The sequence below is a fragment of the Nerophis lumbriciformis genome, linkage group LG30 (genome assembly GCF_033978685.3).
Source record: "Nerophis lumbriciformis linkage group LG30, RoL_Nlum_v2.1, whole genome shotgun sequence".
NCBI lineage: Eukaryota > Metazoa > Chordata > Actinopteri > Syngnathiformes > Syngnathidae > Nerophis > Nerophis lumbriciformis.
In genome coordinates, this window is record NC_084577.2 from 18350764 (window position 1) to 18378501 (window position 27738).

The window sequence follows — 27738 nt, forward strand, 5'->3', positions numbered from 1 at the left end:
GCAGCACCTCTCAAGCTCCATTAGGTTTGCATGCAAAGCGCTGGTTTTCATGCAGGATGTCTCTGTACATTGATGCATCCATCTTTCCCTTTATCCTAAGTTGTCTCGCAGTTCCTGCCGCTGAAAAACATCCCCACAGCATGATGCTGCCACCACCATGTTTCACTGTAGGGATGGTATTGGCCTGGTGATGAGTGGTGCTTGGTTTCCTTCAAACATGATGCCTGGCTGAGGCTTTGTCTTTTCAGGCAATAAGCTTTTGTTTTCTCCTGGTCTGAGAGTATTTCAGGTTCAGAGATGGTTGTCCTTCTGGAAGGGAAGGTTCTCTCTCCAAAGAGGAATACTGTAGCTCTGACAGAGTGACCATCGGGTTTTTGGTCACCTCCCTGACTAGACTAAGATGAATGCAGCAGTATATAGACATTCTTGATGAAAACCAATGCTTCCCATCCAGTCTGATGGAGCTTGAGAAGTGCTGCATAGAGGAATGGGTGATCTGCCCGTAAGTAGGTGTTCCAAGCTTGTGGCATCGTATTCAAAGAGACAGGAGGCCTTAATTGCTGCCAAACGTGCATCAACGAAGAATTGAGCAAAGGCTATAACTATTTATGATCATTATTTTTTCATTTTTAATACATTTGCGAACATTTAAAAAAAAAAAGGAAAAACTGTTCACATTGTCATATTGGGTATTGTCTGTAGAATGTTGAGGACAAAAATTAATATATTCCATTATGGAATAAGGCTATACCAAAACAAAATATGGAAAACGTGAAGCGCTGTGGTTACAGTTGGTACAAAATGCGGCTGCTAGACTTTTGACAAGAACAAGAAAGTTTGATCATATTACGCCTATACTGGCTCACCTGCACTGGCTTCCTGTGCACTTAAGATGCGACTTTAAGGTTTTACTACTTACGTATAAAATACTACACGGTCTAGCTCCAGCCTATCTTGCCGATTGTATTGTACCATATGTCCAGGGCAAGAAATCTGTGTTCAAAGAACTCCGGCTTATTAGTGATTCCCAGAGCCCAAAAAAAATCTGCGGGCTATAGAGCGTTTTCTATTCAGGCTCCAGCACTCTGGAATGCCCTCCCGGTAACAGTTAGAGATGCTACCTCAGTAGAAACATTTAAGTCCCATCTTAAAACTCATTTGTATACTCTAGCCTTTAAATAGACCCCCTTTTTAGACCAGTTGATCTTCCGTTTCTTTTTTTTTCTCCTCTGCCCCCCTCTCACTTGTGGAGGGGGTGGGGGGACACAGGTCCGGTGGCCATGGATGAAGTGCTGGCTGTCCAGAGTCGGGACCCGGGGTGGACCGCTCGCCTGTGCATCGGTTGGGGACATCTCTGCGCTGCTGACCCGTCTCCGCTCGGGATGGTTTCCTGCTGACCCCACTCTGGACTGGACTCTCACTATTATGTTAGATCCACTATGGACTGGACCTTCACAATATTATGTCAGACCCACTCGACATCCGTTGCTTGCGGTCTCCCCTAGAGGGAGGGCGGGGGGGTTTACCCACATATGCAGTCCTCTCCAAGGTTTCTCATTGTCATTCACATCAACGTCCCAGATTCCGAACTAACAAAGGTCTTATCTCATTCTCTTTCTATGCCACATCAATGTGGAATGTGCTCCCAACAGGTATAAAAGAAAGTGCATCTCTATCCTCCTTCAAAACCGCAATAAAAGTTCACCTCCAGGCAGCTACAACCCTAAACTAACACCCTCCCTGGATTGTTAAAAACCAATGTAAACAATCAAATGCAGATACTTTTTCTTATGCCTTCTGATCTCTCTCTCTCTCTCTCTCTCTCTCTCTCTCTCTCTCTCTCTCTCTCTCTCTCTCTCTCTCTCTCTCTCTCTCTCTCTCTCTCTCTCTCTCTCTCTCTCTCTCTCTCTCTCTCTCTCTGCCCACTACTTGCTGTCCATATCCTACCAAGTCAGACCTACACTGTTCCAATATCCATTTCTCTGTTCTCAATTGTTGATGACTGATGATAACAACCAAACCTAACCCCCCGCCCCCTCCACACCCCGGATTGTAAATAATGTAAATAATTCAATGTGATTATCTTGTGTGATGACTGTATTATGATGATAGTATATATCTGATAGTATATATCTGTATCATGAATCAATGTAAGTGGACCCCGACTTAAACAAGTTGAAAAACTTATTCGGGTGTTACCATTTAGTGGTCAATTGTACGGAATATGTACTTCACTGTGCAACCTACTAATAAAAGTCTCAATCAATCAATCAAACCACTGGGGTGAGTTTTCCTTGCCCTTATGTGGGCTCTGTACCGCGGATGTCGTTGTGGCTTGTGCAGCCCTTTGAGACACTTGTGATTTAGGGCTATATAAATAAACATTGATTGATTGATTGACCTGTTCATTGAAAAAGTGATGTATTGGTAATTCTAATAGTTAGTGTTCATACGCTATATTGCAAGTGTTTGGTAAATAGGCCAAACACTGTTGAACCTATATTTTGAGAAGGGGGATGTGGTGTATTAGAGGGAGGTGTCAGTGCTCTGTTAGATTAGACTGTCATTGTAATTACTACTGAAGGCACTAGGGGTCATGAGGTTGTCATGTAGGATTCAACAGTCGATGTTTGATGTCTACAGTAAAAACATTGAACTATTTCTTCTGCCTCGTCTCCGTGTGTTTATGATATGAACCCACAGTGTTGCTGTAAGAGTGTACTAGACTTTAAAATGCATCAGACTCCATCTAGCGGTCATTTGTGCTCACTGCAGGTGTCGCGGGATTACTTAATTAATCTCTCCAGGCAACATGTTTTCACAAATTCCTCAGTAAATTCACTAAAACGTCACCGTGGAGTTTTTGAGTCTATTTAACTGATTGGAGAGCTGACTTCAGCAGCCAGTGTGTCTATGACAGATCTTGCAAAATTACTTGTGTAAATCGAAAATAACTCCACCTAAAATATTTAATTTAAATTTTAAAAACTACTTTGAATCGCATTCAGATTATTTAAAAAAAAATGTTCTGTCTACTCTTTATAGTGTTCTCTTCTCTGTTATATGCTTTTATATTGCTCCCATTTTTGTGCAGTGATTGCGTTGATTTTTTTTCATCCATCCTTTTTTCTACCGCTTGTCCCTCTCGGGGTAGTGGGGGTGGCTGGAGCCTATCCAAGCTGCATTCGGGCGGAAGGCAGCGTACACCATGGACGAGTCGTGTGTTTATTTTTTTGTGAATTGTAATGTCGCGTTTGCATGCAAATAATGTATAAAAGAGGAAACAAGTCAACAGGAAGAGACGTAACCTATCACTCGCACATGCGCAGACTAATAGTGTATTCTGTCACCGATCGTATTGTAAAAGGCAGCGGAGCAGTGTGGGTTTTAAATCTGCGTTAATTCCTTCATTTTTACGTTTGTACCTATTCGTTTAGGTGTGACAAACTAAACTGTATTCGTTCTTTGTGTCAGAATGAACTAAACTCAGTGAACTTTGAAGCTTCTTCGGCGAACTTAACTCGCAACTTAGCTTAGCTTGTTAGCTGCTAACAAAATACACCCGGAAGTTATCAACACATCGCTACGCAAAATGCTGAGAATGTTGGTTAATTAGCGACTAACTGCGGCTGTGGGAGAAATATTTGTAGTGTTGTAAAGAAAGATAGCAGAGTACGAGGGGGAACTTTCTCCAACAAAAGAGGAGAACTCGCGACAATGTCAACTACTGGACGCTGTTTTCAAGAAGCATCAAGTTGTGTTACACAGAACAGGTTTGTTTACTTCTTACCCTCACATCTTTACTAAATTTATGTTTCATCATTGACATGAAAGAATAATTGGAATAACTTTACTGAGTGGAGGAGCATTGTAGTGAAAGTAGAATAGTAAGGCTGGTTATAAACAATTTTATTTGCAGACAAAAAAATAAAATAAACTGTATAATAAATAAACTGCATTGTCTCCCACTGAACTGCAATCTACGCATGACAGCAGGGCAATAGTTAAGGGCAGGCTCTTTGATCACTTTGATGCGGCTCAGCTGCATACTTGCTGACCCCCGATTTTCCCTCTCGCAGAAAACCACCGGGATTAATATTCTCAGATTTTCACCCTTACAATAATAATTAGGGCGTGCCTTGATGGTACAGCATTTAGCGACCTCTACAGTTTGTATGAACAGCGTGCCAGCCCAGCCTCTTGTTATATGCATCTTCTGCTTGCACACATAAGTGACAGCAAGGCATACTTGGTCAACAGCTACACAGGTTACACTGACAGTGGCCATATAAAACAACTTTAACACTCTTACTAATAATGCGCCACACTTTGAACCAAAACCAAACAAGAATGACAAACACATTTTGGGAGAACATCTGTACCTTAACACAACATAAACACAACAGAACAAATACCCAGAATCCCATGCAGCCCTGACTCTTCCGGGCTACATTATACAGCCCTTCTACCATTAAGCCCCCCCCCGCTCCCTCACACATCAACCCCCCCCCCCCCCCCCCCCCCCCCCTTTGGGCGTCGGTTGAGGTGGGCGGGGTTTGGTAGCGGGGGTGTATAATGTAGCCGCACTAACATTCAATTTTCATATTAAGTTGTGGGTCGCGTGTCTGAGACCCTTGGTTTATACATAGCACAAAGCAAAAAAAAACAACTTTTTATGCAGTGTTATTTCATTTTAAATTTCAAAAGATTTTTGTGGCTCCCATTGTTTTCTTTAATTTGTGAAACTGGTCAAAATGGCTCTTTGACTGGTAAAGGTTGCCGACCCCTGGTTAAGGGGAACTGTGCTTTTTACCATTTATTTTACGTTTTTTTATTTTTTTATTCTACCATGAATTGATTACGTGAACCCCGACTTAAACAAGTTGAAAAACTTATTCGAGTGTTACCATTTAGTGGTCAATTGAACGGAATATGTACTGAACTGTGCAATCTACTAATAAAAGTTTCAATCAATCAATCAATCACAAGCCCCAAGTGAGAAGCACACAGATTGCTTTCTCTTTTTGGGCAATTTAAGTTGGGGCGGGGGGGAAACTAGCAAGAGGCAGCTGACAGTAGAGGCAATGGAGATTTGGTGTATTCTGCATACAAAGCCCTCTAAAAACGCCAAAAATGTTTATATACATGCTCTAAGTACCGTATTTTTCGGAGTATAAGTCGCACCGGAGTATAAGTTGCACCTGCTGAAAATGCATAATAAAGAAGGAAAAAAACATATAATCGCACTGGAGCCCGGCCAAACTATGAAAAAAACTGCGACTTATAGTCTGAAAAATACGGTATGTATTTAATGCATGCTTGCCAACCTTGAGACCTCCGAATTCGGGAGATGTTGGGGGGGTGGTGGGTGGGTAGCAGGGAAAGTATATTGTAGTGTCCCGGAAGAGTTAGTGCTGCAAGGGGTTCTGGGTATTTGTTCTGCTGTGTTTATGTTGTGTTACTGTGCGGATGTTCTCCCGAAATGTGTTTGTCATTCTTGTTTGGTGTGGGTTCACAGCGTGGCACATATTTGTAACAGTGTTAAAGTTGTTTATACGGCCACCCTCAGTGTGACCTGTATGGCTGTTGGCCAGGTATGCGTTGCATTCACTTGTGTGTGTGAAAAGCCGTAGATGTTATGTGACTGGGCCGACACACTGTATGGAGGAAAAGCGGACGTGACGTCAGACTGTCCTCAGGTCAGCATGCGGCTGTTAAGGGGTGAATGTTTAACGTGAGAGAGGACGCTAAAGGCAGTGCCTTTAAGGCACGCCCCCAATATTGTTGTCTGGGTGGAAATCGGAAGAAATTCGGGAGAATGGTTGCCCCGGGAGATTTTCGGGAGGGGCACTGAAATTCATGAGTCTCCCGGGAAAATCGGGAGGGTTGGCAAGTATGATTTAATGTATTACTGTAAAAGACACATTAATACTAACAAGTATTATTCAAGTATGGTGGTCATTTTAAGCGTTGCTGGAACCTTTTTTTGGGGGGGTGCTGTGATTTTACAAAGCACATAACAACTTTTGCTATTTCCACCAATACCAGCTACCACTAATCATGAAGGACTTTATGAGTGCCAACAAAGACTACTTTGAGACCAATGGTGATCCAGAACCTCATATTTCTGAGCTTGAATATACCAGGGTTTCCACAGGGCATTAAAAAGCATTAAACGTCATTAGATGGATTTTGTGAAAATTAAGGCCTGAATGGCATTAAAATGCATTAGATACGATTTCCAGGTGAATTAAAAATGTAATACTGTAGGATTGGTCCGTTAGTCAATACGTCAATCAATCAAAAGATAAATTAAAACATTTAATTGCATAACTCTTTGGTAATCGATAAATTGCTATGTATTTCTGTGTTTCTGGCTTTCAAACTGGGTACAAGAGATCTAGTAAGGGCTTAAAAGCGTGAAACATGTCATGTTACTAAGGAAGCTAAGCTTGTTTCATACACGACTCCTTTATTTCAGTCTTCTCCGGTTCAACACACATGAGCTAACTTGGCTAACATTAGCAGGTCTGGTGACGCAAGCACCTCACGTGACCTACAGTGGCCCAGGATGGACAACAAAAGGAATTCTCACAACAGACCACAACTCTTACTCTCTGACATTCCCACAGTAAATGAATTAGAGTTATTTCAGCTGCCTGACACATTATACATGACTTTCTATCTATTGTACCCATTTTAAACATCTAACAGGGTTTAAATTACAATCTATTCACAATGTTTAATTGACTCAGCCTATTTCTAATGCATTTAAAGGGCTTTTTGGCAATTTGGAATGGAATGATCTTTGTCATTGCACAAGTTCAACAACATTTTGTTTTCAACACAAACCTGTTCAAGATTAGACAGACAACAATGTACAGGGTTACAGAACAGGAACATTGATGGGTCGCCACTCACGGCGCCCTGGAGAAGTTGGGAAAAAGGTAGACGCTGGGGGATGATGAGTAAAATAGCAAAGCACATGCACATTTTACAACATACAGCTCGAGTTTTGCAACTGCCAGCTACTCGGGCGCTCGTTCGTCTTCCAACATATACCACATGGGGAGAGGCGAGGGCGTGAGATGGGGGTCGGGTGTGTGTGTTTATGTGTGCAGGCTTGGAGTCTCTCTCTGCAGCCGTTAGGAGCAAAGTTGAACTCCCAGGTGTTATTGGAGGAGGGAGGGATGTCAGAGCGGCTATCGCTGTGATGTCCTTCAGTGGATGTTTTCAGAACAGCCTTGGTTTGTTTAGAGCAGCGTCAAGGCCATTTGAGACAGTCAAATCGTAAATAAGTATTGTTGTTTTCCAAGCAAGCAGACATTTCAATGTCTTGCCTGATCGTCTGTACTGTCTCTCAATTTGATCATTTTTGGTATTTCAATAAGTCTTTCAGTGATGTTGTCCAACTTACGATTCTGTTCAGAAATCGCCACAGTCTGTGTTCCTACAGCCCGACCCATGTATTCCAAGGCAAATCAATCATCCCATTTCCGAACACATGTATCATTTGCATTCTTAGTATGATGTACATTTATAATACCATAAAACCTTTTTACAATTAAAAAAAAAATGGTATCCTGATTTTTTTTTTTTTTTTAACTATCCCTCAGTTAGTGGCTATTTAAGGCATACTTTCAGAGTATATCCATTTTTACAGCATATTTTTTATAGAGATACAATTTTTAAAACAAATGTGTGCACTCATTGGGATGTCGACTGATGGGATGTTTATATCTTTCAGCACAAAACTTGTGTTCCCCGCTTAGATGATTAACTCATCTAAACAATCCTGATGTAAAAATGCTGTGAGCCAACATTCTGGTCACTTCTTCCTAGCAATGTCTTTGGTTCTAAGTTAAATTTCAAAGTTGACCGACTTCTCGGTTTATGGCTTCAACTTTTTAAAATACAGGTGCAAGGCATGATTTATCATCCAGCACAAACTTTAACCACCTGAGAGGCGAGGCAGCAGCTCAGTATGTCAAATAGTTCCTTGGAGTTAGCTCTTAAAATAACAATGTTGCTACTACTTTGTTAATATGCAGATCACAACATGTAAATGGAATATTGTTGGCGGTTTTTTAGATGTTTTTGCAGAGGAAGTTAAAAGCGGAATAGATTAATCCCATTAGCTACATTGTTAGGCAACTTTTGCAAGACTGTTTTTTATTTATTTAGAATGCACATAAAAAGAAAGACATTTGTTATTTGTCACATAAAGATTGTGAATGATAGGAAAAAGATAAATGCAGTTCCCCTTTACACCACCGTCATCTAATGTACATAATTGAATATAAGCAGTATCAATACATATTTTTAATAATAATAACTGGGATTTATATAGCGCTTTTCTAAGTACCCAAAGTCGCTTTACATGTAGAACCCATCAATCATTCACACCTGGTGGTGGTAAGCTACTTTCATAGCCACAGCTGCCCTGGGGTAGACTGACGGAAGCGTGGCTGCAATTTGCGCCAACGGCCCCTCCGACCACCACTTATCATTCATCATTCAATTCACCGGTGTGAGTGGCACCGGGGGCAAAGGGTGAAGTGTCCCGCCCAAGGACACAACGGCAGCGATTTTTTGGATGGTAAGAGGCGGGGAGCGAACCTGCAACCCTCAGGTTTCTGGCACGGTTGCTCTACCCACTACGCCATGCCGCCCATACATATTTTTGTAGTTACATGATGAATTTATAATTTATTTTTGCAATTAAGCTAATTACAAATAAAAAGTTGGTTAAATTAGAGCTGAACAAACATCCAACTTGAGGTATTTTATTGATATTACAATTAAGTTACTGTAAAACTAAGCACACAAAGGAAAGTGCAATAATATCCACATTGTCTTATATGATTGAGCAAAGTTGGACTTTTCTAAATCATGTGTTTGTCTTTTCGTGTCCTGCAGACGTCTGTGAAGAACATCTTCATTCTGAGCAGCAGGAGTGGACCTCCAGGATGGCGCAGGAGAAGCCACAGTCCCCTCACATTAAAAATAAAGAGGAGGAGCCTCGTCTTACACATATTAAAGAGGAAGATGAGGAATTAAAGCCCCCCCTCTTTAAAGAGGAAGAAGAGGAACACAGTATCAGTCAGAATGGAGAGCAACATGAAGGACTGGAGGAGGTTGATGTACCCAAGATGCCATTGACTGGTGTCATTGTGAAGAGTGAAGATGATGAGGTCGAAAGTGAGGAGAAGAGAGAGGCGGAGCCTCCAAGCAGCAGCTCAACTCAACACATGACAACAGAAGCTGATGGAGACCACTGTGGAGGATCACAAGCAGACAAGCTCTTAGCTCCACTATCAGATAGTGATGACACAACGTCACACTCTGCTGACACTGATGATGAAGACTCTGAAGCTGATACAACATGTCACACTGACAACACACACTTTGAATGTTCTCACTGTGGGAAAACGTTTAATCACCGCCGTAATCTGAAACCACACATGAGAATACACACTGGTGAGAAACCATTTTCCTGTTCAAGGTGTGGTAAAAGTTTTAGGCAAAATGGTGATTTGAAAACACACATGACAACACACACTGGCGAAAAGCCTTTTATCTGTTCAGTCTGTGGTAAAGGTTTTGTACGAAATACTGATTTAAAAACACACATGAGAACACACACTGGAGAAAAACCTTTTGTCTGTTCAATCTGTGTTAAAGGTTTCACGCAAAATAATGATTTGAAAGCACACACGAGAACACACACTGGTGAAAAACCTTTTATCTGTTCAATCTGTACTAAAGGATTTACACAAAATACTAATTTGAAAACACACATGGCAACTCACACTGGTGAAAAACCTTTTATCTGTTCAATTTGTGTTAAAGGTTTTGTACGAAACGGTGTTTTGAAAAGACACATGAGAACACACACTGGAGAAAAACGTTTTATCTGTTCAATCTGTGCTAAAGGTTTTACACAAAATAGTGATTTGAAAGCACACATGACAAAACACACTGGTAAAAAAACGTTCTCCTGTTCAATCTGTGCTAAAGGTTTTGTACGAAAAGATCCGTTGACATTACACATGAAAACACACACTGGTGAGGTAGTGTGAGTTGCAGTGTGTGATGAAAGATTCTCTTTAAAGTACCAGTGTAAGAAACACAAGTGAGAACATCAGCAGCAAATGAAGCTGCAGGACTTTAAATAAACTGACAAAATGTTGTTAACGTTGACTATCTGACAACATCGCCACTTACAGTGCATCGGGAAATCCCAGCGCTTCACTTTTCCCACATTTTGTTTTGTTACAACCCTGAATGGAATAAATTCGTTTTTTCCTCAGAATTCTACAGACAATACCCCACAATGACATTGTGATATGTTTTTTTTGCTAATTTATTCAAATAAAAAACTAAAACATCACATGTACATAAGTATTCACAGCTTTTGCTCAATTTTTTGTTGATGCACCTTTGGCAGCAATTACAGCCTCAACTCTTTTTGGTTGGGAAGAAGGATGGGTCTGTGCGTTGATGGCCCAGGTGGGCCTTGGGTAGGCATCCAAACTTGTCACCTCATTTACCGTGCGGTAATCCACACAGAACCGCACAGACCCATCCTTCTTCCCTTACAGAAGGATGGGTCTGTGCGGTTCTGTGTGGATTACCGCAAAGTAAATGAGGTGTCACGTTTTGACGCCTACCCAAGACCCACCTGGGCCATCTATGCACAGACCCATCGTGACACCTCATTTACTTTGCGGTAATCCACACAGAACTGCACAGACCCATCCTCTGGTAGGGAAGAAGGACGGGTCTGTGCGGTTCTGTGTGGATTACTGCAAGGTAAACGAGGTGTCACGTTTTGACACCTGGGCCATCTACGCACCTGTCGTTGACTTCGAGGCCGGTCCTGACACACCCCTTTCCACTGCAGGCCCGCAGGCCACGCTCCCCCTCCACAGACATCTTTTAGCACAGAATTTAAACATCAGCCAAGAGGTAACTATACATTAAAAACAGAACAGCAATGTTCTATAACCTCCCAGCATATTTACTATGCTTATAAATATGATCATAAATAACAGGAGTCAACTATTTTACACTCTGAAAAAAACTGCAGCGACGTCGAGCCTTCAAGTACATCAAACAAACAATATTAATTGTTATATTAATATTATTTCAAGATGGTGGTAGTGTGATGTCAACTGCAATGACATATGCTAATGATTAAAACATCAATTTTAAAGACCCATCTTTGTGTTTTTAGTATTAATGTTTTAGCCTTTTCTCATTACATAATGCCTTTTTGCTGTTTTGACTATTTTTTTAATTTTATTTCTACAAAGTCTCATAAAAAAAAGAGATGCATTCAGCAAATGCTCCCCAGGCCACAATTTGTCTTCCTGGTGAAATAAGTGAAGCAGTGTTCAGTGTTGCCAAATGACAGAAGAGTTGTCTCTAGGTTGTGTTTTAGTTAGTGGGTCCATGGCAGTAACATGTCTTGCAAAATTACTTTTCCATAAATGTTAATAACCAAAAATAATTAATCTTAAAAACTACTTACTATAAATTGTATCCAAATTCCTTTAAAATGATGCCAAACAAAAATGCACACATTCGATGATTTTTTTATGTGAATCTGCTTTTTGAAAATGCTTAGACTTCTTTAATATTCTTTGTCATCCATTTGTTTATTGTCATATATTGTTATTTTCTCTGCTATGTACTCTTATATTGCTCCCATTTTTGTACAATGATTGTGCTGATTTATTGTAAATTACAGCGGAGCCAATGGAAGCTCCTCTATTTCCCCCATAATAAATTCCAATAAATATCCGTTCAAAAACCGCCAACAATACTCCATTTACATTTCGTGATTTGAATATTAACCAAGCATTAGTGATATTGTTATTATATTGTCCCTATGTTTGCTTGCTCCTTGTAAGTTTATTGTAGATCATAAAACATTTATCTCACCTGGACAGAAGAAGTCTGAGTAGGTATTCCGACAAGTTGGTACACTTAGACATCCATTTAAGACCTGAAAATGGCCAGAACGACACGAAGACGCTTGTTTCTCCACCCCGTTTCTTTGTGAGGATTATGAGGCATTCTTCACCTAAATGGGAATATATGAACATCCGAGCAGTTGGCATCCTAATCACAGCAGACTTGAACAGTAAGTGATGTTTTATTATGTTAATCAGTGATGGAAAAAAAAAAAAAAAAAAGCAAACGTTGTGATGCGTTTTTGAAATTAGCTTAAAATGAGCAAAATACGTAAATATTAAATGTTATTATAAATGTGCCCGTTACTACATTACATATATACTTACATCATGTATATAAAACTTCAATGGAGGTGTTCGGATATTTTTTTAAGGGCTTTATTAGTAGGTACAAGCAGTAGAAATTGGATGGATAGGTTTTATTCGGTTGATATCATTTTTAACAAATATTCAAAGGTAATGTTAGGGCAAGCGGATGCTTCAGTCAACATTGTAGACCTTTTCAATCAATTGAATAAGTGTTTTTTAAAAATAAATGTACACAATGTTGTGTACTAATGCACATACTAAAAACATACAACGATCACAAGTCCATAAGTATTCACAGCCTTTGCTCAATACTCTGTTGAAGCACCGGTACATGTTATTTTACTACATTTGAAAAAATAAAACAATCTTTTCATATTGACATTATGGGGTATTGTAATTTTGAAGATGAAAATTAATTTATTCCACTTTGGGATAAGGCTGAAACATAAAATCTGGAAAAATTAAAGCGCTGTGAATACTTAACCTGATGCACTGTATGTGGTGATGTTGATCGAAAGTCAAAGTTAACAAAGTCTTGACAGTTTACTGAAAATCATGCAGCTTCATTCATGCAGTTTCTTACAATGGTATTTTTGAGAGAATCTTTCATCACACACACTGCAACTCACACTTCCTCACCAGTGTGTTCTCATGTGAAATTTCACTTTATCTGTTTGTGCAAAACCTTTAGCACAGATTGAACAGGAAAATATTTTTTTTTACCTGTGTGTCTTGTCATGTGTGATTTCAAATGACTAGTTTGTGTGAAACCTTTCCCACAGATTGAACAGCTAAAAAGTTGTTCTCTAGTGTGTATTGTCTTGTGTCTTTTCAAATAACTATTTCGTGCAAAACCTTTACCACAGATTGAGCAGGTAACAGGTTTTTCTCCAGAGTGTGTTATCATGTGTCTCTTCATATCAATATTTTGTACAAAACCTCTACCACAGAGTGAACAGATAAAAGGTTTTTCTCCAGTGTGCGTTCTTGTGTGTCTTTTCAAATGATGATTTTGTGTAAAACATTTACCACATCTTAAACAGGAAAAGGGTTTTTCACCAGTGTGTGTTCTCATGTGTGTTCTCATATTACAACGGTGATTAAAAGTTTTGCCACAGTGAGAACATTCAAAGTGTGTGTTGTCAGTGTGACATGTTGTATCAGCTTCAGAGTCTTCATCATCAGTGTCAGGATCTGATAGTGGAGCTAAGAGCTTGTCTGCTTGTGATCCTCCACAGTGGTCTCCATCAGCTTCTGTTGTCATGTGTTGAGTTGAGCTGCTGCTTGGAGGCTCCACCTCTCTCTTCTCCTCACTTTCACTTTTGACCTCATTATCTTCACTCTTCACAATGACACCAGTCAATATCATCTTGGGGGCATCAACCTCCTCTTGTCCATTAAGATGGTCTCCATTCTGACTAATGCTATGTTCCTCCTCTTCATCTTTAATGTGTTGGGGCTGTAGCTCATCAACTTCCTCTTTAATGTGGGTAAGATGTGGTTCCTCCTCTTCCTTTTTAATGTGAGGGGGCCGCGGTTTCTCCTGCTCCATCCTGGAGGTCCACTCCTGCTGTTCAGGGAGATTTGTTCTTCACAGACGTTTGCAGGACACAAGAAGACAAACACTTTATAAGAAAAGTCCAGCTTTGCTTAGTCACATAAGACAATGTGTACTTTCCTTTGTGTGCTAAGTTTTACAGTAACCTCATTGTAATATCAATAAACAACCTCAAGTTGGACGTTTTTTCATCTCTAATTTAACCAGGGGGGGGTAGAGTACCCAAAGATTTTACTCAAGTAAGAGTACCTTCACTTTAGAACAGTGCTTCTCAAATATTTTCTGTTACACCCCCCAGGGAGAGGAAAATATTTTGCGCTACCCCCCATTCTCCACCCCACTATTTGAGAAGAACTGCTTTAGAATAATATGACTCAAGTAAAAGTAAAAAAGTAGTCATCAAAATAATAATTTGAGTAAGACTAAGTAAGTATTCTGTGTAAAAACTATTGAGTAACTTGTGAGTAACTTGTGATTTATTTAGTAGCTATGTTTTAGTGGTTCTTGAACTACAATTGTAGTTGGTGTAAAACATAAAATCTGTTCACAATTTATTGCAAAATATTTTCTATAGTTAGAAGTGGAATTCTTGCAGGCTGAAATGACAACATTTTGACACAGATGACAGCACATGATATAAATGTTTGTATTACTATTTTGAAAGTAATCATTGAAGATTTGTGCTGCCTTGTCTGACGGCATGTCCCTTTTTACAGTCAGTACATTTTAATGCACTAAATTAGTCTGATTTATCAAATAATTCTTCTACTACCACAGCGACCTCAAGTGGCCTAGTGGTTAGAGTGTCCGCCCTGAGATCGGTAGGTTGTGAGTTCAAACCCCGGCCGAGTTATACCAAAGACGATAAAAATGGGAGCCATTACCTTCCTGCTTGGCACTCCGCATCAAGGGTAGTAATTGAGGGTTAAATCACCAAAAATGGATCCCGGGCGCGGCACCGCTGCTGCCCACTTCTCCCCTCACCTCCGAGGGCAGGGGTCGGCAACCCGCGGCTCCGGAGCCGCATGCGGCTCTTTGATCACTCTGATGCGGCTCAGCAGCTTACTTCCTGAACCCCCCAATTTTCCAGTGAGACTTCCGGATTTCAGTGCCTCTCGCAGAAAACTCGCGGGATTAATATTCACAGATTTTCGCCCTTACAGCTACAATAAGGGCGTGCCATGATGATACAACATTTGGTACCCTCTGCAATTTGTATTAACAGCGTGCCAGCTCAACACTTGTTTTACTATATGCATCTTCTGCTTGCACACGTACGCGACAGCAAGGCATACTTGCTCAACAGCCACACAGGTTACACTGACGGTGACCATATAAAACAACTTTAACACTCTTACTAATAATGCGCCACACTTTGAACCAAAACCAAACAAGAATGACAAACACATTTCGGGAGAACATCTGCACCTTAACACAACATAAACACAACAGAACAAACACCCAGAATCCCATGCAGCCCTGACTCTTCCGGGCTACATTATACACCCCTGCTACCACCAAACCCCGCCCCCACCCCAACCCTGCTCCCTCACACATCAACCCCCCCCCCTGTGCGTCGGTTGAGGTGGGCGGGGTTTGGTAGCGGGGGTGTATAATGTAGCCCGGAAGAGTTAGGACTGCATGGGGTTCTGGGTGTTTGTTCTGTTGTGTTTATGTTGTGTTACGGTGCAGATGTTCTCCCGAAATGTGTTTGTCATTCTTGTTTGGTGTGGGTTCACAGTGTGGCGCATTATTAGTAAGAGTGTTAAAAGTTTTTTTTATACCGCCACCGTCAGTGTAACCTGTGTGGTTGTTGAACAAGTATGCCTTGCTGTCACCTATGTAAGCAAGAAGAAGCCTTGTACAACATGTGGCTGATCAGGCACGCTGGTTGCAGTGGGTGCTATATGCTGTACCATCACGGCACGCATGACGCTGACAATTGCTCATTTAAAACCCGCGTGCCGCACCAGCTTTAAAATTCCATATAAAGTTGTGGACAGCGTGTCTGAGACCCCTGGTTTATACATAGCACAAAGCAAAAAAAAAACTTTGTATGTAGTGTTATTTCATTTAAAATTTCAAAAAATGTTTGCGGCTCCCATTGTTGTCTATAATTTGTGAAACTGGTCAAAATGGCTCTTTGACTGGTAAAGGTTGCCGACCCCTGTCCTAGGGGATAAACAAGGGGATGGGTCAAATGCAGAGGACAAATTTCACCACACCTAGTGTGTGTGTGACAATCATTGGTACTTTAACTTTAACTTAACTGACATGTGACGTAGTTTCCATGCTCTTATCTCTAATGTGAGAGATGACCATATGCAGTGTGCCTCTCGTACGCTAGGGTGCGATTGTGGTTATTTCAGCTTGGTTAACTCTGCGGGAATGTAAATACAATGGAAGAGAATGCTACATGCTAATAAGCTAGCGCTAGTAACTTTCAAGCTCCGGATCTAACAGATAAATACAACTTTCTGCTGCTATTTTGTGTTATTGTTAATGTTTTAACGTGTTTAAATGACACTTGGAGTTATTAAGATCATCAGAGACATACACAAAGATCGCTATTTTAGTCAAATTTTTCGGGAGGTTTCTGCTTACCAGCTGTTTCAAACAGCCGGAATGTGCTGGTGTCATGTCACCTAATAAAATGTTCTTATTTGAGTTAAACAAGTAGGTTTCCATTTGATCACACCACCGGCCAGTGTTCATTTTGACGGCAGTTTTTAATTTAGTTTTAGTCACAGTCTTTTGACGAAAATGTATTTTAGTTTTAGTCATCGAAATAATTGTGTTTTAGTCGACTAAAATTACAATACATTTTGTCGACTGAAATATAAAGCAGAACAGACAACAGTAAGGCAACATTTGTAGCTGAAACCGTCAGGTACGGAAGTAAACACACAGGTCTGGCTAAAAGAATAACAAATTGCATCATTTTTTGAAGACCTAATGAACCTCTTTGGATGACTGTCTTGAACGCACTTTTATTAATTATTTATTATTGAAGAGCATCTCAAAAACTAAATTCACAACAGGACGAGCTTTCCATGAATATTTCAATAAGTACATTTCACATTAACAATATTGTGTGTTACTATTTTAGCTGAAATCAAGCATTTTTTTCAAAATGTTAAATGGTAACAAAAAGAAACAAACTAGTTTTATTCTAAATTAATTAAATTAAATGAATCGAATTAACTGAAGAGATCACTAATGAAATAGATAGTAAAAAATGTGCTGCTGCAGTGTTTATGAATTCAACAAAAGCATTTGACACAATTAATCATAACATCTTAATAAACAAATTAGAACGGTATGGCATCAGAGGGTTGGTATTGAACTGGATAAGAAGCTACTTAACGAACAGGAAGCAATAAGTGAAGATAGGCAAACACACTTCCACAGAGCTAAAAATATCTTGTGGCGTACCTCAGGGATCAATACTCGGACCAAAATTGTTCAATCTCTATATAAATGACATTTGTAAAGTTACAAAGGACTTAAAGTTAGTATTATTTGCAGATGATACAACGGCATTTTGTTCAGGAGAGAACACACAGAAGATAATACAAATAATAACAGAAGAAATTAACAAATTAAAAAGATGGTTTGACAAAAACGGACTATCTTTGAATCTCAGTAAGACTAAAATAATGCTATTTGGTAACAGTAGAAGAGAAAGTCAAACACAAATACAGATAAACGGAGTAAATATTGAAAAGGAAAAGAAAACACATTTTTGGGTGTAATAATAGATCTCTGTAAAAAATATACAACATAAAGTAGCAAGAAACACATCAATAATGAATAAATCAAAACATGTTGTAGACCAAAAATCACTTCATATTCTTCACTGCTCGCTAGTGTTACCATATCGGAGTTATTGTGTAGAAATATGGGGAAACAACTACACTTCATTTATTAACAGTGTTACAAAAAAGATCAGTTAGAATAATACATAATGTTGGATATAGAGGACATACAAACCGTTTATTTATAGAATCCAAAATATAGAAATTCAACGATTTGTTGCATTTGCAGACAGCTAAGATGATGTACAAAGCAAACTATAACCTGCTACTACCCAAGAATGTACAACAATTCTTCTCAACAAAAGAGGAGAAATTTAACCTTAGAGGAAAACCTAATTTAAAACATTTGTATGCTCGTACAACACTTAAAACCTTTAGCATATCAGTATGTATTATGGAATGTATTAACCAAATAAATCAAATGAAGCACCAATATGATTCAGTTTAAGAGACTGTTCAAACTACGAGTGTTCACAAAGTACACAGAACAAGAATTATGATGAACATCTTGAACCCTTTTTTTTTTTAGATAGAGATTATTAATGTATTTAATATTTGTTTACTTACTATAGTATATTATTTATTTATTCACTGTTCTGTTACAGGGAACAAGGACATGGGATAAAATTGCTATGGTATGAAAAGGGGTAGGATTAAATAAACTCAGCTTCTTCCTACTCCTTATCGGACGTGATGTAATGAAACAACTGGAAACATGTGATGCATTACATTGTATCGTGTGCATGTTTGAAATAAACCGAAACTGAACTGAACTGAACTATTGTAGCTGAAATTAAGCATTTTTTCCCCGAATGTTAAATGGTCAAGAAGAAACAAACTAGTTTTATTCTAAATTGGCGGGTAAAAGTAGTGGTTGAGTAAGCAGTCTTGCTTTTTCTCTACTATCTTTAATAGTAACAGTAATTCAGTACAGTATGAGTCATTTGGAACTATTAGTTTAGGCTTACTTACTGTTGCGTAGATGTCCTGATGACTAGCCTGCAGAAAGCTCTTCAAGTTGGTTGTATTTTTACCGGAGAAAATCGAGCCACAGCGTTTACAACGTATCTTGTTGTTTACCATTGCAAAGGTAAAATATCTCCATATGTCTTCTCTTTCTTCCAGGGGTCGAAGAAATACTGTAATGATGTGTGTCACAATACAGTACAGTTATTTTGACCAGAATTATCACAGTTATTATTATGACAGTATTGTGGAATTTCCTCAAATAGCTTTTCAAACAGAACTAAAATAGACACTGTTAGAAAAGCCACTATTTTGCATGTCTTCTTTATGGATGAGTTTTAGTTTTTAGTGATGTATCTGCCTTACTAGCCAAACTTGTATCGTTTTACTGTGAATCTTTGTTTTACTATAGCACTTTAAGATTCACTTAAATGGAAAAAAAACATGACAAATACAATATATTCTAATTATGTATCACTTCTGGCGGGCGTTGTCAGTGTCCTACTCTGTTCAGCGGTACTTGAAAGCACCTCCGTCTCTTTTCCTCGATCATCATAGTTCCGTGCTAAGAGAGCACAGCTTGTAGGTTCAACGTGCACAAGTTAATATTTTAGTTGCTTATGTGTTTATTATAAGTTTAGACTGGGGTGTGTTGTTTTTAACGGGGAAATACGCGTGTCTCTTGTTTTCATGTTAGCATTTAAGCTAGCGAGCTGGCACCATTCAGTCCGCCGTGAGTTTATCAAAGTGCAGTTATCAATCTCCGTTTTTAGATCGTTTTAATTTAAAAGGATAATACTAACCGTTGGGATTTTTGCCGCTGTCATCATAATTACCGTCTATCGTTCCATCCCTACTGTTGTAAGGTTAATGTGCCATTTTTGATCAGGCATCACCGTGACCACCGCTAGGCGTTCAGGCGGGGTCCTAGGCAACTGGGCCAGTGCATTGTTTAGAGCACTAAAGCCATAGACATCTTATAAGTAGACACAGCATGGAGCGCTACTGCCTACTGGCGCTGACGAGACGCGGGGCCGCCATCTTGGAGTGGTGATCCGCTCCACTCAGTGCAATTCATTTGGCAGGAGCAATGAACTGTCAGCGCATTTAATTCATCTTACCTCACTGAATACCACTGATTTTCACGCGTTATTTTTGTTATACGTGTAGCTATGCTAAAAGGACACATGTTTTGGCGTGTTTTATTATTCATAGTTTGCTTAACAGTAATATAATATTCTTTTATGCTATAAATGACTAGACATCCGAGATCAAAACTAGGAATATAATCCCAGAGAAGGGGGAAAAAACGGTCACCTATTTTTAAATTCAAGAAACAATATGATTAGGTTATATATACATGCGTATATCCTACATAAACAATGTATGAATACATTAGATATCTATGTATCTTAGGGACCTATAGACTGTGTCTCTGTTGCTGCAGCAGCAGACTTTATTCTGTCTTGACACTTTGTATTGATATTTTGTATTACATTCTTCCCTTAAATGATAATGTTCACATTGATTGTTTTATATGTATTTTTTAATGTATGTCTGCCAAATACTTAAACATAAACATACAGGTAAAAGCCAGTAAATTAGAATATTTTGAAAAACTTGATTTATTTCAGTAATTGCATTCAAAAGGTGTAACTTGTACATTATATTTATTCATTGCACACAGACTGATGCATTCAAATGTTTATTTCATTTAATTTTGATGATTTGAAGTGGCAACAAATGAAAATCCAAAATTCCGTGTGTCACAAAATTAGAATATTACTTAAGGCTAATACAAAAAAGGGATTTTTAGAAATGTTGGCCAACTGAAAAGTATGAAAATGAAAAATATGAGCATGTACAATACTCAATACTTGGTTGGAGCTCCTTTTGCCTCAATTACTGCGTTAATGCGGCGTGGCATGGAGTCGATGAGTTTCTGGCACTGCTCAGGTGTTATGAGAGCCCAGGTTGCTCTGATTGTGGCCTTCAACTCTTCTGCGTTTTTGGGTCTGGCATTCTGCATCTTCCTTTTCACAATACCCCACAGATTTTCTATGGGGCTAAGGTCAGGGGAGTTGGCGGGCCAATTTAGAACAGAAATACCATGGTCCGTAAACCAGGCACGGGTAGATTTTGCGCTGTGTGCAGGCGCCAAGTCCTGTTGGAACTTGAAATCTCCATCTCCATAGTGCAGGTCAGCAGCAGGAAGCATGAAGTGCTCTAAAACTTGCTGGTAGACGGCTGCGTTGACCCTGGATCTCAGGAAACAGAGTGGACCGACACCAGCAGATGACATGGCACCCCAAACCATCACCCAACCATGCAAATTTTGCATTTCCTTTGGAAATCGAGGTCCCAGAGTCTGGAGGAAGACAGGAGAGGCACAGGATCCATGTTGCCTGAAGTCTAGTGTAAAGTTTCCACCATCAGTGATGGTTTGGGGTGCCATGTCATCTGCTGGTGTCGGAAACATAAACATATATAAACACCTGGAAGTCTTTATATCAACTAAAACCCCCAATCTGTTTCACTGGATTCAGAATAAAACCAAATTCTGTCTTACCCAACAATGTTAGTATTTGAATATCTGATTGTCTAGTTAGCTAACATATATTACCCCCCCCCCCCCCCCCACAATCTGGACTGTGGTCCTAACTTTTACCCCTGTTGGCTTTTACAATCTTTATCTTCATCATTTACTTCAACTTTATATTATTCAAGCATGACATTTTTAAATTGTATTAATTTCATTGACAAGCAATTCTATTATGGTCATTGTCTTGTTTGCTAGCGGCTACGATTTCAGTACTATTGAAGATCTGTGTTCCTTCTCAACTCTGTGGTAATATTCTTTTCACAAAATACAACCAATAGTACGCTAATGGTAAATCTTACTTGTGAAAAGTAATCCCCCGATTCCTATTTTCAACAGTCTGCTCATTTGAGCAGGAAAACGCCGAAAACCAGCCCGGCATCTTTGTTTTCTACCTGTCAACTGTCAGTTTAGGCTGCTCGCCGGCTCCTCATCGCCACTTCAAGGTGGCGGCCGAATTTCTCGCGTCACAGCAGCCAATGCTGCGCCTAGGTATAAGATGTCTACGAGTAAAGCTAGTGTGACCCACCCATAATGTGTCACATTTTTTGTGTTGATATATTTATTTTATTTTATGGTTTGAATTCGTTTTTGGAGCTGTCATTCCACATTTATCAATATTCACATTGGTCAGTAGGGGACAGCAGGGCGTTTCTTCCCAATTGAATGCGATCACCTACAGACCGGAAGTGTCTTGTCATTCTGACGAGAGCGACCAGTCTGTGACCAACTGAAACGTTCTGTGTGCTTTTTTCCTCTTGTATAACAGGTTAGTTTTGGTAAAACAACTCACTGAATAATATCCATGTTTTTTTCTAAGTTTAAGTACACATTCTGATGGTGGAGCCTAACTCTAAAGTGTTTGTGAGTTGTAGTTTGTATTTTTGAATGAATCCGGTGCACAGCTGTATTAATCAATACAAAATGGCGACGTGAGTGCGCAATGTTTATATAGGAACTTCTGATCCTAATTCAGACTCCCAAATTAGAGCTCCCGTTTTCTTATTGATTTCATATGTATATTTGTATAATGTGTGTGTTCTGAAATAGGTTTTACATGCTATTTTGTTATGTTTAGACATGATTATATAAGTTAAGCTCTCAGGAATGGTCAATGAACATTTCAAGTACAGTAACTTAAAGCTGCTATATAAGAAGAAGAATATGAAGAAAAGTAAAGTATTTAAATGAATGTTGCTAAATTGTGCATTAAGTTAAAGGTGAATATTCCTGAGAAAGACAAGACAGTGAAATAATGTCTAATTGAGCACTATATTGTATGTTTTGGAGTGATGATGTGGATATGTGAAAATATATGGCAAAGGCATACAGTATTGTTATGGTAATTATAACTCCAGTGATACAGTAACAGTTTAATGATAGTTTATTGAGTGTTTTGATGAAAATAGAGGTGAAGATAAAGTAAAAGACATTGACATGATAATACAAAGTGACAAAATATATGGGAAATTAAGTGAATTGTGGATTTGTAAATTCTGTTAATAAATTCTGACGAGCGCGACCAGTCTGTGACCAACTGAAACGTTCTGTGTGCTTATTTCCTCCTGTATAACAGGACATTATTATCTGACTGCTTGTCCTGGCTACTTGGGACCTGCAACAGATATTTGGGGGCTCGTCCGGGATCGGCAATGCCATTGATGGTTTGACGGTTGCTGATCCAGTGATATATATATGAACCCGTAAGGCCAGAGTGACTGCACGTTACTGAAGTGAGGTGGCGTGTCTGCGGTGCGGCGACAGAGCAGAGGTGGTGTGTCTACAGTGCGGCTACAGAGAAGAGGTGGCGCGACTGCAGGACAACTACAGTGCAGAGGTGGCCTGACTGCAGTACGACTTCAGTACAGAGGTGACGTGCGACCATAGAGCCAAAGCGACTACAGAGACTGCAGTGCGACTACAAAGACTGCAGTGCGACTACAGTGACTTAGTGCGACTACAGAGGCGAGGTGAAGTGGCCGCAGAGCGACGACAGAAGCAAGGTGTCATCACTGCAGCTAAGGCCATGTCTGAAGGACGAAAATAACTCTTATGGAGCATCAAAAAGCAACTATACCATCTCTCAGGCACCGAAGCCTATGAGGTGGCGATGTCCATCAGAATTGATCATCCAGGCACAGATGAGCTGAGCTTAACCGATGAAGAAAGCTGCATCGACCATATCCTTTCCTTTATGCAATCTGATGATCTGTTTAATTCTAATGATGAGGGTATTGGTCGTTTGATGATATTGAATGATGTAATATTGAAGGTTATCAAAAAACGTGATTGTTTTGAATTGCCTGTTTTTGTTTCAAATGATGAGCCATCTTGTTCAAATGCACCACCCACACGCTCAGGTGATACTACATATCCACACACTAACCCCAGTACACACACCCACACAACCACACCAGATATGAAGCAGCTACAAGCCATGTATGAAGAACTAGGCAGGAAGTTACAGGAATGTGTGACTCCCATCACATCTTCTGGCCTGACAACCACAACTGACCCACACCTGAACAACCATGATGCAAATGACCCCCTAATGACTCAAAGAACCCAAGCACAAGTTGGCAGCCAGCCACGTCACCATAGTGATATTGAACCCACACCACGCCAAACCTCAGAGAGGTTGGTCTCCCTACAAGATCTTGCTTATCTCCAGCGAAAAGAGTACAGGATACATGGGGGCCAAATAAGTGACACTACATCTGACCTCAGCTACAACAGCTTATGCAAACAAATAGATGAAGGTCTCAGAGAGAAACACACTGAGGGTGAGGTCATTAGAGGGGTGCTCCGTACAATCAAACCTGGCAACTTCAGAGATATGTTGACAAACAAAGACGACCTGACTGTCACAGAACTCAAAAGCTTCCTCCAGTCACACCTAGGTGAAAAGGGATGCACAGAGCTCTTTCAGGACTTGATGTGTGCCAAGCAATATGAAAATGAGACACCACAGCAATTCTTGTATAGAATGATTGGCCTCAAACAAAAGATTATGTTCACTACTAAACAAACAAGCTCAGTAGTTAAGTATGATACCTCCACAATACAGTGCATATTCTTGAACACATTATGTCAGGGAATAGGAGAGAAGTATGATGATGTCAGGCGTGAGCTCAAGCCTCTCCTTGGTGACCCAACAGTATCTGATGAAGCTTTGCTGCGATAGGTGATAAAGACCACCACAGAGGAAAGTGAGAGAAAGCGCAGATTTGGTCGCAGCTCTGCCCGCAAAGTAAGTCAGGCCCATAGCACCCAGGCTGAACCTGAGGAGAAAGTTAAGAGTGAGGTAAAAGTCAACACTGTTAATAAAGATGACACAATACAGAGACTTAGCTCCCAGGTTGAAGCATTGACCCAGGCAATGGAGACCCTGAAACAGCTGGTCACACAGGCTCATGCACCAGATCAGCGCTGTACACCAACCTCTTACTGTGACCCTGAAAAGCCCAGAACTGAGAGAAAGACACAGAGACCCTATGGCTGCACACAATGTGTCGCCCAGTCCAATCCAAATTGCAACCACTGCTTTGCATGCGGAGAAGAAGGCCATCGTGCAGTTGGGTGCTTGAAGAAACAGAAACTGTTGGGAAACGGGGTGCGGTCAAGACAGAGGGACAACCTTTGACCGCTCCTGCACCCATGTCCCAACCCCAAACAGGCCTAAAACAAAAGCCAGTTAAAATCAGTGATGCCAACACAATACAATCTCAAAATACCTCACAGCCATGCAAGCTAGTAGCCCCACTAATTGGCCGCAAATCCCTGCTGAAATGTAGTATGGGTGGCTACGCTGTCACTGTCCTGCTGGACACAGGAGCCAATGTGAGCCTAATTGACCGCACGTGGAAGAACAAGTATCTACCTAGCCAAGATATTCGACCTCTCTGTGAGCTACTGGACAATGAGCTGAATGTTTCGGCAGTCACGGGTGATGAAGTGCCTTACGACGGATGGGTTGAAGTGGTGGTAAACCTGCAAGGCAATGATGATCCAGACTTATCCATCCGTGTACCCTTCCTAGTGAGTTGCCTGAAACTAGACAGACCATTAGTTGGTTTTAATGTAATCCAAGAACTCATTAAGAGTAATGAAGGCCGGCCTAAACTCATGTCCATTCTGTCTAACCTCCTTGCAGGTGCCATGGAGATTGATGATGTTAGTGCAGGGGCCATAGTGAGTTTTATTCGGACTCAGAACTCCCCAAAAGAGGAAAATGCTGCTGTAAAAGTGGGTTTCAAAGAGGTCACAATTTGTTCAGGTCAGGTAGTTCACATTAAGTGCAGGGTTCCAGCCAATATCAACCCCTCAGAGTCATTTGTGTTGTTTGAACCCAACCTTGACAGTGTACAGCTGGAGTCATTGAGCATTGGAGCAGGCTTAATGGAGATTCACCAGACAGACAGGTGTTTCATTAAAGTTCCAGTGTCAAACCACTCCCAACATGATGTGACCTTGCCAAGCTTCACAGTCCTAGGCATCATTGAGCCCATTGACAAAGTCATAGAGACAGACAGTCCCCACAGTGACCATAAGAGCATTCATGTTAACACTGTTGACTCCTCACCTCCCCCCAATTCTAATCAGGTCCCACCCACTGCAGACCTGTGGCACCCACCAGTGGATGTCAGTCATCTGACAGATGATCAACAAGAGGAGGTGAAACAAATATTGATGGAGGAATCAGGAGCTTTTGCTCGCAATGATGGTGACATTGGGAACATCCCAACCCTCCATATGACCATCAGTCTGAAAGATGACATTCCAGTCCAAAAAACATATTCATCCATTCCCAAACCACTCTATCAAGAGGTCAAACAGTACATCCAAGAGCTGCTTGCAAAGGGCTGGATCGTCAAGTCAAAATCACCCTTTGCAGCACCTGTTGTCTGTGTCAGAAAACGTGATGGATCTCTAAGACTGTGTATTGATTACAGGCAGTTGAACCAGAAAACATTGCCAGATCGCCACCCACTGCCTCGCATCCAGGATCTATTGGACACCCTGGGCGGCCACAGCTGGTTCACCATTCTTGACCAAGGCAAAGCCTATCATCAGGGCTACATAGCTGAAGGATCCCGCCACATGACAGCCTTCATATCGCCTTGGGGTCTATATGAGTGGGTGAGAATACCGTTTGGTCTCAGCAATGCCCCTGCTGCTTTCCAACGCAGCATGGAGGAGATGCTTGTCACCTTGCGTGACGACTGCTGTATTCCTTACCTTGACGACATCCTCTGCTACTCCAAGACCTTTGCTGATCATGTCGATGCAGTGCGTCGTGTCCTGAGAGCCCTGCAACGTTATGGAGTCAAGCTGCGACCCACAAAATGTGAGTTGTTCAAACCAGAGGTCAGGTATGTGGGGAGGTTAGTGTCAGCTAATGGGTGAGAATAGACCCAAAAGACATCGAGTCTGTAATGTCACTGAGGGAGAAAAGACCCACTACAGTGGGGGATGTCCGTAAACTGTTAGGTTTTCTGAGTTACTATAGGATGTACATTCAAGATTTCTCCCGCATCGCTAAGCCAATATATGGGCTGCTACAAGTGAAAGGAAATCCTGATGCAACACAGGGGAAGATAAAGAAAGGTAAAGGAGCACAGTTGCCTTCAAAGACCCCCATTCAGTGGACTGATTGTCACCAGACCATCCTCGAGCAGCTCATTAACGTCCTGTCACACCCACCTACACTAGCATACCCTGACTTTGAACTTCCCTTTACACTACACAGAGACGCCTGTCAGCAGGGACTCGGTGCAGTCTTGTACCAGCGACAGAGTGGAAAGCTGAAAGTCATTGCATATGGTTCAAGGACATTGACCCCCGCTGAAAAGAACTATAACTTTCACTCTGGAAAGCTGGAGTTCTTAGTCTTAAAGTGGGCGGTATGTGAAAAATTCAGGGATTATCTGTTTTACGCCCCATCCTTCACAGTGTATACAGACAATAATCCACTAACATACGTGATGAGTACTGCAAAGCTGAACGCCACAGGCTACAGATGGGTTGGAGAGCTTGCTGACTTCAGATTCAACCTAAAGTACAGGCCAGGAAAAGTCAATGTGGATGCTGACACACGGTCTCGTCTCCCACTGGACATAAACCGTTTTGTTGAGGAGTGTACTGAAGAGCTCGACAGAGATGCAATACATGCTACTTGGGAAGGAAGTGAGGCTGCAAAAAGGTATGACATTGCCTATGTTGCTTCTCTTAACCTGGCCCAAAGTTCAGAGTCTCAAGTTAAGTCCCCAGTACCGACCATCAGCCAAAGTGAACTAATCAGATCTCAGAGGCAGGATGCAGCCATCAGTGAGATAATCAAGCTGAAACAGACAAAAACAGCACTGACAAATGAGGACAGGAAGAAAGCAGGTGGCCCTGTGAAAAGACTCATGCATGAGTGGGGTAAACTGTATATGGAATGTGGCCTACTGTACAGGAGTGCAGGGGGTCGACAGCAGCTCGTCCTACCTTCTGAATATCGGCCCC

At 40.7% G+C, this 27738-nt stretch overlaps 1 protein-coding gene across 1 annotated transcript; it reads left to right on the top strand.

Annotated features, from left to right (window-relative positions):
• Positions 1-3671: 3671 nt before the first annotated feature.
• On the top strand, positions 3672-10376 carry LOC133572750 (uncharacterized). The gene is made up of 2 exons (XM_061925738.2): positions 3672-3773; positions 8920-10376. The coding sequence occupies exon 2, from the start codon at positions 8970-8972 to the stop codon at positions 10080-10082; it is 1113 nt and encodes a 370-aa protein (XP_061781722.1). The 5' UTR covers positions 3672-3773; positions 8920-8969; the 3' UTR covers positions 10083-10376.
• Positions 10377-27738: the final 17362 nt, after the last annotated feature.

Coding starts and splice junctions, on each gene's coding strand:
- LOC133572750 (XM_061925738.2), top strand. CDS start 8,970: ATGGCGCAGGAGAAGCCACAGTCCCCTCACATTAAAAATAAAGAGGAG.